Here is a 16311-nt window from a genome sequence, read left to right as displayed (position 1 = left end):
CGTTCCGAGTGATTTTGCGAAAACAGACTGCTTACAACACTCGATAAGTAATCGAATTTAATTGTCCTCGGAATTCTTGCGAATAAAACGCACTGGTCGACTAATCAGTTTTATCGATCCGATTGATCAGTTTTGTTCCAGAAATTTGTTACAGACCGGATTACAGGTACACAGCGCGTCACTGAATCGCGGAATAGACGCGGGGATCGGAGGGCAAGCGGGCCGAACGATTCGTACGGCGCTTGTTGGCGAGCAGCCGCCCCGCTTGCTCTCCGATCCCGCACTTATTCCGCGATTCAATGACGCGCTGTGTACTGTGTAAACGTACTCAAAAATAATGCGAGTTATAATAATTTTTGATTAAAATAAAAAAAGCAAAAAATAATAAAGATAAAATGTAAATTTACAACTTTTTTGTTACTTTTACGTGAAATAATGTTTTTTTGTTGACATTTTTTCACATAATTCGAAAATATTTTACATTATTTTTGTGTTGACAGCGGAGATGTTAATGACAGAGTAATACATTACTGCGAAATGATTTGCGCACGCACCAATTTTGCGTAGAATTGTAGTTTTCAGTATTAATGGAAAAGTTTAAAGTTTGCGGCACACACCGTGCTTTTCGTTATACCAAGTTGCATGCAAACATCAGAATCCACCAATTGTGATTTGGGAGTAAAAGAATGTTGTCAAATCGTCGCGATGTCGGCATGTGATACAGCACAAAAAAACATTAGGTTTTATTTTCCTGAACTGTGTGTGTGTGTGTGTGGCTGCACAGTTCAGAATTTATATTTTTCCTTCTGATAAGGATAAAAAGAGATAGACTATGAACTAGTGCAGCCAGTGCAGGGAAATAAAACAAACCTATGTGTATTGTGGATTTAAGCAACACTTTGCGCTGTAAAAAAATTCAGTTTCAAATAAACTTGTAAATTAAATTTTTGTCAGAGCGTTTGCTCTTCACTTTCTTTTTTTTTTTTTTATTAAAAATGTGTATATAGTTTCTTTTCTTTTTTTCTTATTTTCACAAACAGCCAGGGAATTTTGTCTTATAAAGACATTTGTATTTTTTGTACAAATATTTATTTATAAATATTTTGTATTCTTTTAGAAACTGTCTATATGCACGTAACTGTCTATTGCATCTATACGTGTATAATTTTTACATATGTATAAATATACAATCATAACGATGTTTTTTCCAGTAATATACACGTACACATATTCATATTCTTAACGAGATCTTATGTATGTAAATTAAAGTTGCGTAAAATATTTACAAAACTTACTTAAAACTGGCATGTTTTTCTATTTTTTTCGTACTTTTTTAAAGTATATATTTGATACTGTGACAAAACATTTTTTCGACAACAGTTATTTATAAGTTTTATATTTCCTTAAAATGCAGTATTAAAATAAAAGTAATTAAAATATAAAGTGAGATAAAAACATATTCTAAAAGAAAGTTTTGTTTAGAAAAATATAAAATTGCACAAAAATCTTAAGTCTTATTTTTTGAACATTAATATACACTAATATACAATGTTATATATTAATATATATTCTAGTTTTGATATATTAATATATAATATTGATATATTGATACGTATTTCAACGTTTATAAATATCATAAAAAACATATTTTATAAATATTTGATTTCATTGCGTACGTTTATCTTTTTTTTATATTTTCAAAGTACAAGTAAGGTCTTTTAACATATTCAATAAAATATTGAAAAAAATATAATGAAACATGTGTTTCTTGAACATATATAATATTAAACCGTTTAAAAAGAAGCATTCATATATCTCATATACTGTCTCTTCCTCCCCTAACGCTACATAAGTATATTATAAGTATATTATGTATTAACTGTAGGAAAGAGGGTACAAATCTATATTAACGCAAAAGTAACACTTCCCAGTCAGAAATAACGTCGATTCAACGGTGATTCGATTTGTCTGAGTGGTTGAGTCAAATTGGATTTTCGTCCAAATTGATTTATTTTTTAATTTTTCTAAACGTTTTACGACGTGTTACGGAAATCGTCTCTCGACGATTATGTTTCTATTAAGTTTCCTGTTAATTGCGCAATGTAATTACGTTAATTCATGAACAACATATTCAGAGAATCGCGAAATCTTTACGAACGTACATTTACATGTATACGTACTACTAGAAGTCGGAGTATACGTAAAAATGACAAGAGGAAGAAACGGAAGGGAGAATCTTTTCCTTTCGGTGTTTGCGCGATAATATCAATGTCGAATCGACCTTGAATTGAAGTTACGTTTCTGACTGGAATGTACATTTACACAGTGTTACGATGCACAGTCTGTGTATCATTAGGAAACGAGACATCTCGAACTTAAAAAAATGCGTCAATATGTTTGAATAATCTCAACAATCTTCTCGATAAAATTATAGATAATCATCGAAGTAGAAGTATTGATCTCAGATTGGTCTGTCTTCTTTTAAATTTGCGTCTGGCTACCCCATGCTCTCGAAATTTTACATCTCGCAAGCCTTTTTCCGATAGTCTGAACAACAAAGCCGATTCGTTGTAGTCGATCGTGATTTAAAATCTTTCTTCCATCAAAAATATAAGCAGGTTTCATCATATCTGTATAAATCTTCGTATAATCCAGCTCCTGTAACATTGCACATCAATATAATAAAATTTAAAATAATTTAAAAATATTAAAATAATAAAATACCTTACGAGAGTTATATTATCTATAAGTTAGTGTGTCGATACTCACGATAAATTCGTCCCATTCCGTACATAATACTATAGCGTGTGTATTTTTTGTAGCGCTATAAGCATCCTTGTAAATACTGATACGCTTTTCTATATTTTCGGGATTATTTGTTACACTCGGATGAGTCAAATCTTGAATAATCTGAGCTTCTTCGACCTGTTAGAAAAAGGTGTCAAAAAGAAATGCATACAATAATATGACAAGTATTAATTAATGAATTAATCGACTAGGTAATAAAGTGCACTTTATTTTTTTAAAAGGAGTGTACGTTTACGTTAAAAGGATTTTTGAAGAAACTGGTTGACCTTCTAGACATTCAATTATTAATTCACAGATATTGTGGCGAGTAAATCTTTAATATCTTGCATAAAGAAAAAACTGACCTTGGGGTCGTAAATGTGAAGAACGGCGCCTTCATCCAGAAGAGTCTTGGCAACATGTATCGCTGGTGATTCGCGCGTGTCTCCCGTATTTTTCTTGAAAGCAAAACCTAGCATAGCAATTCTCTTGTCCGTTACGGTGTTGAAAAGCGACTCGATGACCTTCGCGGAAAACCTTGATTTCTGATATTCGTTCATATCGATCACCTGTTGCCAATACGCCGCTACTTCAGGTAAGTTCAAACATTCGCAGATGTACACGAGATTCAGAATATCTTTTTGAAAACAGGAACCGCCAAATCCAACTGACGCATGTAGGAACTTTGAACCGATACGAGAATCAAGTCCGACTGCTCGAGCAACTTCTGACACATCGGCACCAGTGGCTTCGCATACCGCCGATAAGGAGTTTATACTAGAGATGCGTTGCGCTAGAAAAGCGTTTGCAGCCTAAAATCAGAGATGATGAAATATTGTTGTCGTTTAAACCAAGAAAAATGTCGATATCAAAAATTCATCGGTAAATTTTTGATAGTGAATTTAAATTATGTTATTACACGTGTTTGTCTGCGCGCGCGTGTGTGTGTGTAAACAACATGTCCATAATATGCAAATGAACTCCGATAAAAATCATTGACTCAGTACTATAGCTATTTAGATAAAACTGATTATTTTTATCGATTACTGTTGTAACAATAATAAAAAAATAACTACTCACAAGTTTGGACAGTTCTGAGCTCCAAGTATTTGTAGTGAGAATATTTTCCCTAGGAATCCAATGTTCGTAAACTTTGCACAGTTCTTCGATAGCCGCTTGTCCTTCAGGAGAATCTTCTCCACCGATCAACACGCGATCTGCATTTAGCAGATCTTCTATAGCTGTTCCTTCGGCTAGGAATTCTGGATTTGAAAGTATCTACGATACATAATTAAGAATGATATCAACAAACATAAAAGAAATAATTGATATGATGCGTGCGATTACATCTGACTAATGAAGAAGTCATAAAGAATGACGTGAAGCAAGAGAATCATACTACTTTGTCCTTGAATAACCGATATTGAAAAATGTGAAAGCATGCAACATAGAGTCAGAAAGAGAATGAGAGGGAGAAAGTGTGTGTGTTAAAATATAATTGTAATATTTGCAATAACAAATGATAATTTTACCTGGTAGGAATTGCCCGGCTTGTGATTAGCGTGCAAGATATTCATAATACTCTCAGCCGCTCTTACTGGCACAGTACTCTTCTCCACGACAATCTTATCGCCTATTGCGATTTCCGCGATCATTCTGGCAGCATTCTCTACATATTTTAAATCTGCTGCTCTTCCTTTGCCATTACCAAAGGTCTTTGTTGGCGTGTTTACCGAAATAAAAATTAGATCAGCCTCTTTAATTGCCGTCTCAATATCGGTGGAAAAAAATAAATTTTTTCCACGACATTTTTTTACTACTTCGTCCAAACCTGGTTCGTATATTGGCAACTTGTGAGAATTCCATTGTGCTATTCTCTCTTTATTCTTATCGATTACGGTTACTTCTATCTCCGGACATTTCAGTGCGATAATGCTACACGTTGGTCCGCCCACATAACCGGCTCCGATGCAACAAATTTTTCGAATTCTCGTCATGACTCGAGCTGTAATATCATGTGAATATTATCTAAATCCTTACATTAGTAATTGTGCCTGACAAAATAAACAAAATATTGCAAATTTTATAAAGTAGTTCTGTAAATTACATATTTTTGTGATTACACATTACAAACTATTTTATCACTTGTTAGATAAACCGAAAATAAGAGAATAAAACTATAATTTTGTTTTATACAAATACTAAATGAGATAAAACAAAAAAGAGAATTACATAATATATCATTTTGTTAATAAGACAGTAGCAGAATAGTTTTGTAGTGGACATAATATATTTTTCATATAAGTGTCACATTAGTTTTATATCTGTATCGATATCTTGATAGCACTCTTATCAGATAAATAAAACTGACCTCATATAATAATAAATAACAAACAAAGATAGTTAAGAAAACTATAAATCACTATGTGTACTTTTTATATGTCATACACATATAAAAATAGGAGTGGTACGCGTATTTGGCGCCTTTTTTACTTTTTTTGAAGATAAGTCGTTTAAGGTCCATAAAACATTTATGTCTGAAACACATGACGCTACTATGTCGCACAGTATGCACGTGATAGGTGCATACTGTGATTGAGATGGATAGTGCCGTAAACAATAAGTTACACTGGAAATTTGTTTGCGATTTTGATCCAATTTCGAGTTTGAACAAGGAGACTGATTTGTTTCATTCAGCAAACATTCGAGATACAGTTCTTGAAAAATAAACAAAAGTTTGCTTGCCAAAAGAATCCCGCTCTCTTGTTCTACATTTAATTGACGTCTACATTTAATTAACAACTCGGTAATGTATAAAGAAATGCGTAACGCGTATAACTGCTCAGCTTTGTCTGCGACATTCAGAGAAATTTCTCGTATCTTCTTTACATACCTGTTTACAGTGAAAAAGACGATGATCAAGACGTGAAAATGAGAGAGAGTGTAAGCAACAAAAATGTGAATTGCGATCTAGCACGAAGAGATCCACACAGGCAGCTTCTACGATACAAGTCTGACGTCATTCATAATAAAGAAAGTGCGTTACGGCAATATAGAATCAATATGCTCCACACCGTGTTTTACAGAACGTCCAGACACTGTGCACACATCGTTTTCGCGGCACCGTATAAAATACTACGTGAAAATGCCGAGGACGCGCCGAGGCCGCGCCGTCGTAGCCACGTTGCTACGTCGGAGTCGGGATGTCACAATGGCGCGTGGGTAAATGGCAACATTGCATTTTCTATGATCACATCACAGACTTCTATCAGAGATAAGCGTGAGAGCAGAGAGAAGCCTGAGAGCGGTCACGGCCATAAGAGTTTCTGCGATAGTTTTTCGTGGACATGGTTCTATTTCGTGCTATGAGAACACCGACGTGGTGGAGCTACGCACACAAGCCCGAGACCGTTGTTCGTGTGCGCTCGTGGAAGAGTGCAGACATATTATATTGATGTATGACGACGGTTCTCGCTTGTGTATCCCCTCACCACGTCGTGGTGTTCTCATAGCACGGAATAGAACCATGTCCACGAAAAGCTATCGCGGAAACTCTTATGGCCGTGGCCGCTCCTCAGGCTTCTCTCTGCTTTCATACTCTCGTTCGGTCATGAAAAACCGAATATCACGAATAGCAACCACACTGAAATTTGAGGCTGGAGATTCGAAATCTGACAGCTGATATTTGAGATTGGAGACGAGATCTAAGATTTGAGAAACGACTGTGAATTCGGACCTCATTGGTTGAGTTGGTTCTGTTCCGCGCTGTGCGCGCGCGCGTTCTGCCGCTCGCGTCGATATCTCGACAATCGAAATATCGCGCGCTTCGATACAGCGCGGTCCTCGAAGCGGCGGTCAGTCATGGCGGACGCGCGTCGCAGAGTGGAAAGGTCGAAGCACAGACTTTTGCGTAACGCATAAGACATAAGAAAATCAATCAATCCAGCTTTTCGTTTTCGTCCCTACTTCTTGTTCTAAGCTTTGATTGGTTGATTCTCTTATTGTCTTATGCGTTATGCATTAAGCAAAATTCTGTGCTTCGGCCTGAACTTTGTTCAATTTGTCCCGCATTTATTGCGATTACTGTTGTTTCGCGCGAAAATCGGTAGTACGCGCGTGTCGCGTAGTGTCCGGTGTTTCGGGTAATTCATAATTAGCATGATAATCGCACCCGGTAAATGCTAATCGGCAATTTTTACGGTGAAATGTGTCGCGACCATTCTCGCGCTTCCGCAAAGCGCGCGGCACAAAAAAAAATGGCGGTCGCGCGACGCGGAGAAATACAATTACGTTCGAATTGTCTCGTAATTTGTCGCGTAATTGTCGCGATTGTTGTCGTTTTGCGTGCAAATATCAATAATACGTGTGTGTATCGTAGCGTATTGGACGTTCGCAACAATACGCAATTAGCATCGCGGTAATCGGCGAGTTTGCGATAAAAATATATCGCGGCAGTTCGTGCTTCCGCGAAAGATAAGAAATGAATTGTCATGCACGCGCGTTGTTGCAGCTACACAATTATACGTGATCAAGTAAGTACATCTTCTCAAATCATTATTTGCTGTTGTTAATATGTAATACAAAATTACTGTATGTTTTGCGTTTTTAGAGGTGTGTGAATATATAGCGAACTACCGCACGCGTCGATTCAGTTTATTTCAAGAATTGAAATAGTTGTTTTGTGAACTTGTGGAAAAAACCAAGAAAACTATATGAAGACGTGCAACTTTTCACTCAAAATATATGTGATCGTCAGAAAAACAGCAAGGTTTCAGCAAGCAGCATCAGAATCTCTGGAGTGTAATCAGGTACGCGTTTCTTTTTATATCGTTATTTGCTGCTTACATTTATACATCTTGTTTTCTTTTTTAAAAAAACGCTACGTATGCTTTATAATATATTCGCTCATAATTGTTCAGATTTTTCTCTGGTAACTAGTGATAGATTTTACATGCGCGAAAGTTTATTCTGTAGCGACAGACGATAACATGAAATGCGACAGGAAAGTAAAGTATCTATTTTATCAGTTGATACAATTACGAATATAACTTTACTAAATTATCGATTGTAAACAAAATCTTTATCGAAAATTTAAAATAATTACTCACAGTTGTTCATTTTGAAATAAAGATCGTTTTTCTCTATATTAAAACAAAATATTTATAAGAAGTATAGTCTGAACATATTCACGCAGAAGAAGATTAAGATGGAATAAAAATGTAATAATGTTTACAATGAGAAATATATTTGATACAAAAAAATTGATAATATATTCCATCTCATAGTACAATCAAGAATAGTATAAGAAACTCAATTCGTATAGTTAGTAATAATATACAATGAATTTTTACATTTTTTTTTGTTTTTTATCTATCCATTTGGTTTTAATAAAATTATTAATTCCGATATAAAGTACGCAAATACAAGCGAGAAATATACTCAGCAAACAAGCAAAACATATAGTCAAGCATAGAAACGGTGCGCTATAATCTATCCATGACATGTCATGCCAATGATATCGTAAGTGTTTCGAGTTTGGAAACTTTAGCACATGTTCTATATTCCACACTGCTTTCTCCATAGGTTTTACCAATTCGTCTCGCACAATTGCCGACATTTTTTTAATATTGTTCAGATATCTGTGGAATTAAGTTTAATTAAACTATAAAATACTTGTACGTCTCTACATATTAACAGTTCTTTCAAAGATTCAATCCTGCGTTTATTTGTTAATTAAGTAATTTATTCACATATTATAAATTGGTTTACTACGCATTCTCTCAAATGTAGTTTATGTAAAACATATAAAATGATTTAAAAACTAGAAATTTGATTTAACAAAAAAAATATTAGAATTAATCTTTGAAAGTTTACACTGTCAAAACCATTGTGTGTGAAAACTATGTTTACGTTTTATTTTTGACGATTTCCACGAGCGTTTGTACGACGGAGTCCTCAGTCAGGGTATCGATGTTCAGTTTCAGTCCAATACCAGCGTCTAGGATTTTACGTGCGTTGAAAAGTTGATCCCCGAAAAAAGGTATTGCGACTACCGGCACGGAATAGTGTACTGCCTCTTGCAACGACTGCAATCCGCCTTGCATCACGTACGCCATCACTCTGGGATGCGCTGCATATATAAAAGCGGTCTAAGTACATAAAATACTGTAAAATGATGTTTTTCGGATTATTTGCGAGCATTGTCGAACTATTGATGTAACGTGTGTGCAAGACAGAAAGAAAACGCAACAAAAAGAAAAAACAAACATAAAAATCGACAAGAGGTACACTGGTAGAGCAAAGTTCCAGCACTGATCACGAGCAATTGAAAGCGAGATGGGCTAGATTTCATAAAAATGTTCACATTGTCGTATTTATTTTTTTCGCGTTGCTCTTCACGGCCGATTGATCGCATTCGGGTATCAACGCGCGCGCGGACTTTTCCGGCGAAATTCTGCTCAATGTGCATTTTTTCTCGGCCACAAATGTCGGAATGGGATTTTTCATGATACGTAATGTGATATATTTCCCAATCAGGAAAAAAACACATATTGTACCTTTCTGTGAACTTGAAGAGAGATCATGCGCAACAATTGTAATTTTATTGACTTTAATTTCAATATCACTGAAAAGAAATATTGATTTTCCATATTTACAAAGACATTTGTATTAAAACTAAATTTATACGATTTTACGGTATCTTTCTTTCTCTCTCTCTCTCTCTCTCTCTTCCACATAGAAGCGAAACATCTCGCGAAGAATGAAACAAGGTTGGGATATGGAACACGTCCCAAAACGCCGGGGTCGAAAGGTTATATATAATGGGTTGTTACACGTCGGAAATTCCAAAGTTGCGATTATAATTGCGTCATTTCTTCTAGTTACCAATTCGCATTTCCAGCATTAGTATATGTTCTTCGCGCGCAGGCAACCGCCGCCTGTCTATCAATGTGCGCGCAAAACTTTGTGCACGTTTGTGCATTTGCATCGAGCCCGTTGCGTTACTGCCAGCAGGAGTTGTTTGTCAGAATTTCCCGCGAGAATTTCACCGCCGCATGCGTCATGAGTTATCGTTTCGCTTCGTTCTCTCTGTACAAGACCGTGGCCGTATTTTCCGTCGGTCGCGACGGTGTTGCTGCGCGACGTTGTTTTATCGTTTCTTTTTGCGTGTTGCAATTCTTATCCTTAAACGGCTACTACAAAAATAACGGATTTCACTCTTTTTCGAAAGGCGAGTCTGGTATCGACGTGTGCATCGGCTTTTCTTATATTTCACGTTATACTTTTTTCTTTGATATGCGATAGAGAAAGTCGGCAAACGCCACGTTCGAAAATTCAAACATTCGAGTAACGTGATATCTCTCGATCGGAGGTGACGACGGGCTTTGATGATCATTTCGAAAACGTTGCCATGCCATTTTGATCGCCGGAAATTCGTTCGGCTAAAATTCAGCCCCGCGCGCATATTTCTCTATGTAAAGGAAAACTTGTTTTGCGTCTTTGTTTTGTTGGTGTTAAGCGACACTGCAAAATAACGTGGCCGCAATGTAGTTGTGTAATTAAGTTGAAATGGTTTAAAGACTCGAAACACCGTAAAGAAGATCGCGTCTAAAGAATGTTACATCCAGTTTGAAGGAAAATTAACGTCTTTTGTATAGATAAAAGCGATGCTAAAAGTCGAAGACTTATAACTTTGTTAAATATCTGCTAGCGATATAGTCGGTACATTGTCATCGTCGTTGTTGTATACGTATATCTTTATCACGATGAATTTTGCTAAACCAATCTGCGAATAATGGCAAAATCCAGAGAGGTTGGTTACACGATAACAAAATAAGAGTGTAACTAACGATCCAGGTATAAGTTTCTCAACTCGTTTACGGTAATCGTAAACGAGTTGTTAAGCACTTTGGTAATATATATATATTGCCACGAGATTCTTACGAGATCGAACAATTAAGTTGGAGTTTTGGATTTTACTCGCGCTGGAAAAGTTTCGGTGAGATATTAATGAGCCAGCAAGAGCAATAACGATCTTTATTTATCGCACAGAGATTATCGTTTACGGATTGATTAATAAGATGTTTACTGTATTGTTTAGATAAATACAGACTATTTATAAATTTTGTTCTATTATACCATCAAATCAAAGCTGAAAATGCGTTGTGTAAACGAGGATCGCGTGACTAATGCGAAAAAAAAAACACAGCAACAAGATTGTCAAATAAGATATTCTCTCGTGATCCTCTTTCATAATCCTATCGATTTCCTATTTTCAAGCACAAAGAAAATTTTAGCATAAAATGTTTTTTGTCAAATCGCTTGGTAAGTGCATATTTCGCGTCGGTTGATCCGGCTCTTTTCGTAGAAGGGAACGAGGTAAAGAGATGGTGGTCAGTTTTGCTCTGAGCAGCCTTACCGAGGACCGCTTGCTGGGGCGCCCACTTCACAAATTTGATGTTGGCCGGATGAATGGCCATGTGTCCGTCATGTTTCCATAGAACTCTTTGCTTGAGCGAGCCCAGGGCGTTGCACAATGCGGTCAAAAGCCCGATGGGTAGCTGGTGAGTTTGCAGGTTCGAGCCCAGAGAGAAATAAATGGCGCCATCCCGAGCATTGTTCAAGAACTCTTGGATCTCCTGGGATAAAAATGGAAATTTCAGTGTATCTTAACTTAATCAAGCCGAGAAGAGTGTAACGAATGAAGATATACTTGCGGCCAAAGCATGTCGTGAGCGATACGAATGTAAAACTGTGAAAACAGATGATTATATTGTATTGCATATGAATTAATGGCATCTTGTTCTCAGAAGTTCAAATTTTTACAAAACAATTAAAGTAGAAAGCTCGATCGTAAAGTCGAACTCACATATTTCTCCTTTAAGAGACCACATTTATATTGTATTGTAAAACATCTCATTAAAAGCTTCCTCTCGTCTCTTTATGTTATTTATTGAATCTACCGGGCTGCAATTTGCATTTGCAAAGTTACATTACTCGCTGTGATAGGACACAAGTGAATCCGATTGTGCTATTAATGCGACTGATATTACTGATAATACAACTTCCTTTGTTAATTACGAAACGTAGTCCGGCTTTTATGGCAGGCACTGCGATGGTAATGCCATATGCGCAGTGTGTAGCCGAAGGCTTTGTTCTATTAATTACAACTGTTCACGGATTTCGATATGTCCGAGTGTATGTGTATAAAGACGAGCACACATTGTCACGTTCTGTATCTCTACATCGTTTCGGGATCACGTGGTAACTGCAGTTACCCCTCTGCCATTGTCTTCGCACTAATTGTCGAATATAACTTTAGTTCGAGTTCCTTCATAAGATTATAAAATGTTTAATAAATTACATTTTCTTTAAGTATTCTTTCTCTTTCTCTTTAGTACACGTGGAGACTAAATCTGATGAATTCTGTTTTTCTCGAAGTATAAATTACCTATAAAGCTCACTTTTCGCGCTCAATTGTTCGGATCAATGTCGAAGCTGACTATTACGTAAAGATAATCTCGAGTCTATTTTTTTTTGTTATGCGGCGGATCTCCCTTCAACGGGATACACTCTCCTAATAATATTTTTCTTCTCATCTCTCTCGGGAGACTTACAACGGTTCGCGGTAAATAGCGATGACGTTTACCTTTACGTCGCCGCGCGCTGAGTCGTTGGTAAACTTCTTTCCAACTGACTATTACTGGTCACCTGCGAGAATAGTATGTATTTTCCCGGGAGAAATCATTCTTGTACGACACACACATTTTTGCTTTTCCCTAAATGTACTTAGGAATGGCAGAAAAGCGAAGCTTTAATCGACGTAAAAGTATCAACTCTCGGACAGGGAATCGTTAAACGTCGTTGCGCGTTTAACTTTCGAGATATGAAACGTTAAATTTATTCACTTTATGTCTCTGCAATTTAGTTTTGCTATAAATGTGACGTTAAATGCGACTTGAAGCAAAAATATATATTATAGAAAATAACTGTTAAACTTTCAAACAGTTTCAAATCTTTATAATTTTTATCAAATACACTATAATAATATCGTACACATACCTCAGGCAGTAACTCGAGTTCTTCTGATATTTGTAAACTGTGAACTTCGATTACGTGTGGCAGTAGTGGTTTCGGATAACCAAACACGTGATTGTTGCCCAGAATCACCAGGCTGTAGTTCTTATCGATATCGTAGACGGATGTACCGGGCAACCATTCATTAGCGATGCGTTGGGCCCTCGGCAAGTGCCAGTATCGGTAATACAATCTTGTCCACGTTGTGTAAAGGATATTCCATATACGCTCTTTGATTGCCATTCTGTTCGTAAATGGATACGCCATGTCTGGGTTAAGACTAGGATCATCTGGATTTCCTGTCAATCATGTTGAGATACATATTCTTCGTATGAAATAAATATTGAGAAAAGTTCATTCTAATTGTGAAACTATTAAACGTGAATTTTCTAAATATTCACGCATCGCGTTTTTTGCTTTGCTTCCCATCATAATTATATATATATATTTTTTATTATTTTCGCTAAAGTATACGAACAAAAATTACTATGCAATAAAGCTTCTTCTCAAATCGCGACAGGCAGACAGGTTACACGATACTTTCTATATACATATATTTCTTCGGAAACTTCACCAAGAAAGATTATGTCGGATCAATGAAGGGAATGTTATTACTTCAGCACGTGTCCGCGTTCTCAAAACTCGCCCGGTTTTAATTGAAATATTTCAGTAGCAGCCACGGCAATCTATTTCACGGTCTATTACGTTCATTCGGAACGAGTACTTTCGGGTATCTTCAATTACGTCAAGGTAAAGGAATCGAATGGCAGCGAACTGACGTTACCTCGCTACTTTTCCATCGCCGCTTCTCCGGCTCGGACCGGTACAAGTTAAAGCACTACCGAGTAATCTATCCTTTTCCACGAAGATCCCCAGTCTCCAATTGCTCGCACTTTCTGCTTTACCGACAATTTACGTCAATTTCCGCGCGCGGTAACGACGGGGACGTTCGCTGCCGTTCGTTGCTCACCCTCGGGGATGCGAAACACCAGTAGAAAAAGAAAAGTTCGTCCGATACCGGTCTCGTATACGCTCTCGCGCATTGTTACTCGAGTTGAGCGACGATGGCAAACAATGAGATTCGTGAGTTCCTCGGTGCGTTTACACACGCGACATGCTTACCCACGGAATCCATCACGTAAGGCAAATTGCCCACGCTCAAAAATCCCATCAGCACCGGAAAGTTGTAATACTTTACGAGGGCGTAATAACACTGGAACCATAATTGTTCTATAATGACTGCGTCGAACGTCTTATTACTCCTGCAAGCAAAAACGCGAGCTAGAGATTTGTTTTAGTTGAAAAGTTTCAGCTGAAAAATAAAGACTATTAGTCGTTTTTGTTGTATCCTATGTACATTACTCATATTATTGAAATAAAAACAAGAAACTTGCTGAAGTTTATGAAGTAGTTAAATATATATGACTTTTATTACGCTACAAGATTGTCGATGGCACGACTGAACAATTGTTCCCTGCATAGTTTATTCGCTTCCCACATATTTTTGTGCAGCAATGTGTAAGCTCCCATATGCCTGTTAAAACAATTACTCAAAATTACTAAATATAATTAGATTTTAATGACTGTGTACATGTAATATAAAAAAATTTTTGTTTTTTTTTGTACATTTAATTTGTGCAAAATATAATAAACATTTCATGCGTATTTGTACCTTAAACCGGTGCAATCTTTCTTTTTATACGAAAATGATAAGTCAACATTGTCGTAATTTGACGGAGGATTCTGGAAAATTTGAAACAAAGTTTACATGTTGCATGCGTAAAATATATAATCTTACAAAAAATAAATCGATACAAAGAGATAAGAACAGATAAGGAGAGAAAGTGATAGAATACTGCAGTTTGTGTGTGCTAGGCAATTATGCTTTCGTTAGTTAGATTTTGCCAGTTTACGTGAACAATTTAATCCCTAATTTTGCCGCGAAAGAAACAGGACCATCAGGCCGTGAGAAGACACATTCAGCAAAGAGAAATGTTAGTAGAAGTAAATTGAAGCTAAACGAAGTTTGCGTAACTTTGAACTCGAGTTTAGAAAGAGAGAGAAAAAGAGAGATGGAAAAGGGAAATATACACAAGACGGGGGAAAACGGAGTGAGACATCAGAGGAATGATCTGAGGAGACTTGAGAGAAAGATGTCAGAAAAAAAACGAGCAAAAAAATGAAAAAAGCAAAGTGATGAGGGAAAGAAAGTGTGAAAAGAAAAACATTAAATTAAACATTTATCATTCGCCGGTCTCTGTTTAAAGTAGGTTTTGTTATTGTAAATAAACTCACATAAAGAGAGTGAAGTTTTAAAGCAAAGTTTACCCACCTGATAACTCTCACGATCGCGTGACAGTTTAGTTTTTTTTTAATTGACTATAGTATCTGTAAACTGTTTAGATACACGGGGAAAGTGTCGTTTGCGGATTAGTTGCGGTAAAGGGCTGCCGAGAGAGATGTGTGAGGGAACAGAAAGATGTACGTACCTTTAGAGGAATTGTTGATACGACGGTAACCCTATGGCCACGAGCCGCCAATGCTTTCATCAATGCTTGAAAGGGTTGTTGGTGACTGTAACTCGTGCTCGGACAAATACCCAGAATACTGTATCCACGGGCGTGTTGGAGGGCGCGAAATAGTGAAATTGATAGCAATACGAGCGTCACGACGCGCATCTTGGGTAGGGAAACACTTTCCTTTCGTGGATGCGAAACGGCCGTTCAATCTTTCAAAGAAGAATCGAGGCTGCCGGCTCCTCACACGAATTTTTAAAAAGCAACCGGAGCGACGGAAAAAAAAAAACGAGGCGGTTCGTGTGAAATATTCAATGCATGTCCCGCGATCAGTTTGCTTGGGGCCACGTTAAATAAGTGAGCGAGTTGTCCATTGGTCTGGTGCTTCTCACTCAGCTTTGCGGGAGAAATAATTCAAGCCTCGTGTGCGCACGATGCGCGAGGACTTTATTTTTATATTTTTTCGTCGCGAGAATACAAAGACGGCATTCACCGCTTCGGAGAACTTCATCTCTCGATGAGAGTGGGACTTATCGGAATCGTTTTAATCGTATCGTTAACAGCGATTGCTAAAAATATGACGACGTTGTTTATACAACGTTTTGGAAAACGGTGAATAAAAGATAAAGATATTCGTATCGAACACATACGTGTTAAAGTAGCCAAATAATAGAATTTATAGACGTAATTAGAATAAAAAATTGAAAGTTTTTTTAAACATAACAATTTCTATTCTTATTTTATCTCTGCGCGTTATATTTTTTTAGGTTTAATACATTTCGTATCAATATTAGGCAAGATTTTGTGATATATTTCTCCTGAGAGATTGACACGTGTATAAAATAAAAAAAAAAAAAAATCGCAAAATGCGCTTATACATATCTTATTTCAGAAATAAAATATTCAAATTGTATACGCAAGAGGGAGTAAC

The 16311-nt window shown here is 36.7% G+C and overlaps 3 protein-coding genes across 6 annotated transcripts in view; 1 reads left to right on the top strand and 2 right to left on the bottom strand.

Moving 5' to 3' along the window:
• Positions 1 to 1647: 1647 nt before the first annotated feature.
• On the bottom strand, positions 1648 to 6118 carry LOC109857804 (UDP-glucose 6-dehydrogenase). Of its 2 annotated transcripts, XM_020434512.1 has the most exons (7): positions 5862 to 6118; positions 5681 to 5787; positions 4320 to 4792; positions 3868 to 4065; positions 3153 to 3599; positions 2770 to 2925; positions 1648 to 2658 (listed from the first exon to the last, which is right to left on the bottom strand). In XM_020434512.1, exons 3-7 carry the CDS (start codon positions 4782 to 4784, stop codon positions 2482 to 2484), a joined length of 1443 nt encoding a protein of 480 aa, XP_020290101.1. In that variant the 5' UTR covers positions 4785 to 4792; positions 5681 to 5787; positions 5862 to 6118; the 3' UTR covers positions 1648 to 2481. The 2 variants fall into 2 exon arrangements, with proteins under 2 accessions (XP_020290101.1, XP_020290099.1); XM_020434510.1 differs by having other exon boundaries at positions 5681 to 6118.
• A 551-nt stretch (positions 6119 to 6669) lies between these two features.
• LOC109857807 (lachesin-like) overlaps positions 6670 to 16311 on the top strand; it is a 222910-nt gene continuing 213268 nt past the window's right edge. For 2 of the 3 annotated variants that reach the window (XM_020434518.1, XM_020434515.1), the window contains exons 1-2: positions 6670 to 7319; positions 7397 to 7595. The gene's annotated coding sequence lies outside the window, so the exon portion shown is untranslated. The remainder of the gene's footprint in view (positions 7320 to 7396; positions 7596 to 16311) is intronic. The other variant, XM_020434516.1, reaches the window with a different exon arrangement.
• Positions 7965 to 15780, bottom strand: LOC109857806 (UDP-glucuronosyltransferase 2B31-like). The gene is made up of 8 exons (XM_020434514.1): positions 15354 to 15780; positions 14537 to 14607; positions 14300 to 14398; positions 13987 to 14126; positions 12850 to 13163; positions 11207 to 11426; positions 8698 to 8917; positions 7965 to 8426 (listed from the first exon to the last, which is right to left on the bottom strand). Exons 1-8 carry the CDS (start codon positions 15540 to 15542, stop codon positions 8135 to 8137), a joined length of 1545 nt encoding a protein of 514 aa, XP_020290103.1. The 5' UTR covers positions 15543 to 15780; the 3' UTR covers positions 7965 to 8134.

This window comes from Pseudomyrmex gracilis, unplaced genomic scaffold (genome assembly GCF_002006095.1).
Source record: "Pseudomyrmex gracilis isolate BER0280 unplaced genomic scaffold, ASM200609v1 scaffold_174, whole genome shotgun sequence".
Taxonomy (NCBI): domain Eukaryota; kingdom Metazoa; phylum Arthropoda; class Insecta; order Hymenoptera; family Formicidae; genus Pseudomyrmex; species Pseudomyrmex gracilis.
The sequence above is the reverse complement of the archived record's forward strand: the minus strand, read 5'-3'. Positions and strand labels throughout refer to the sequence as shown.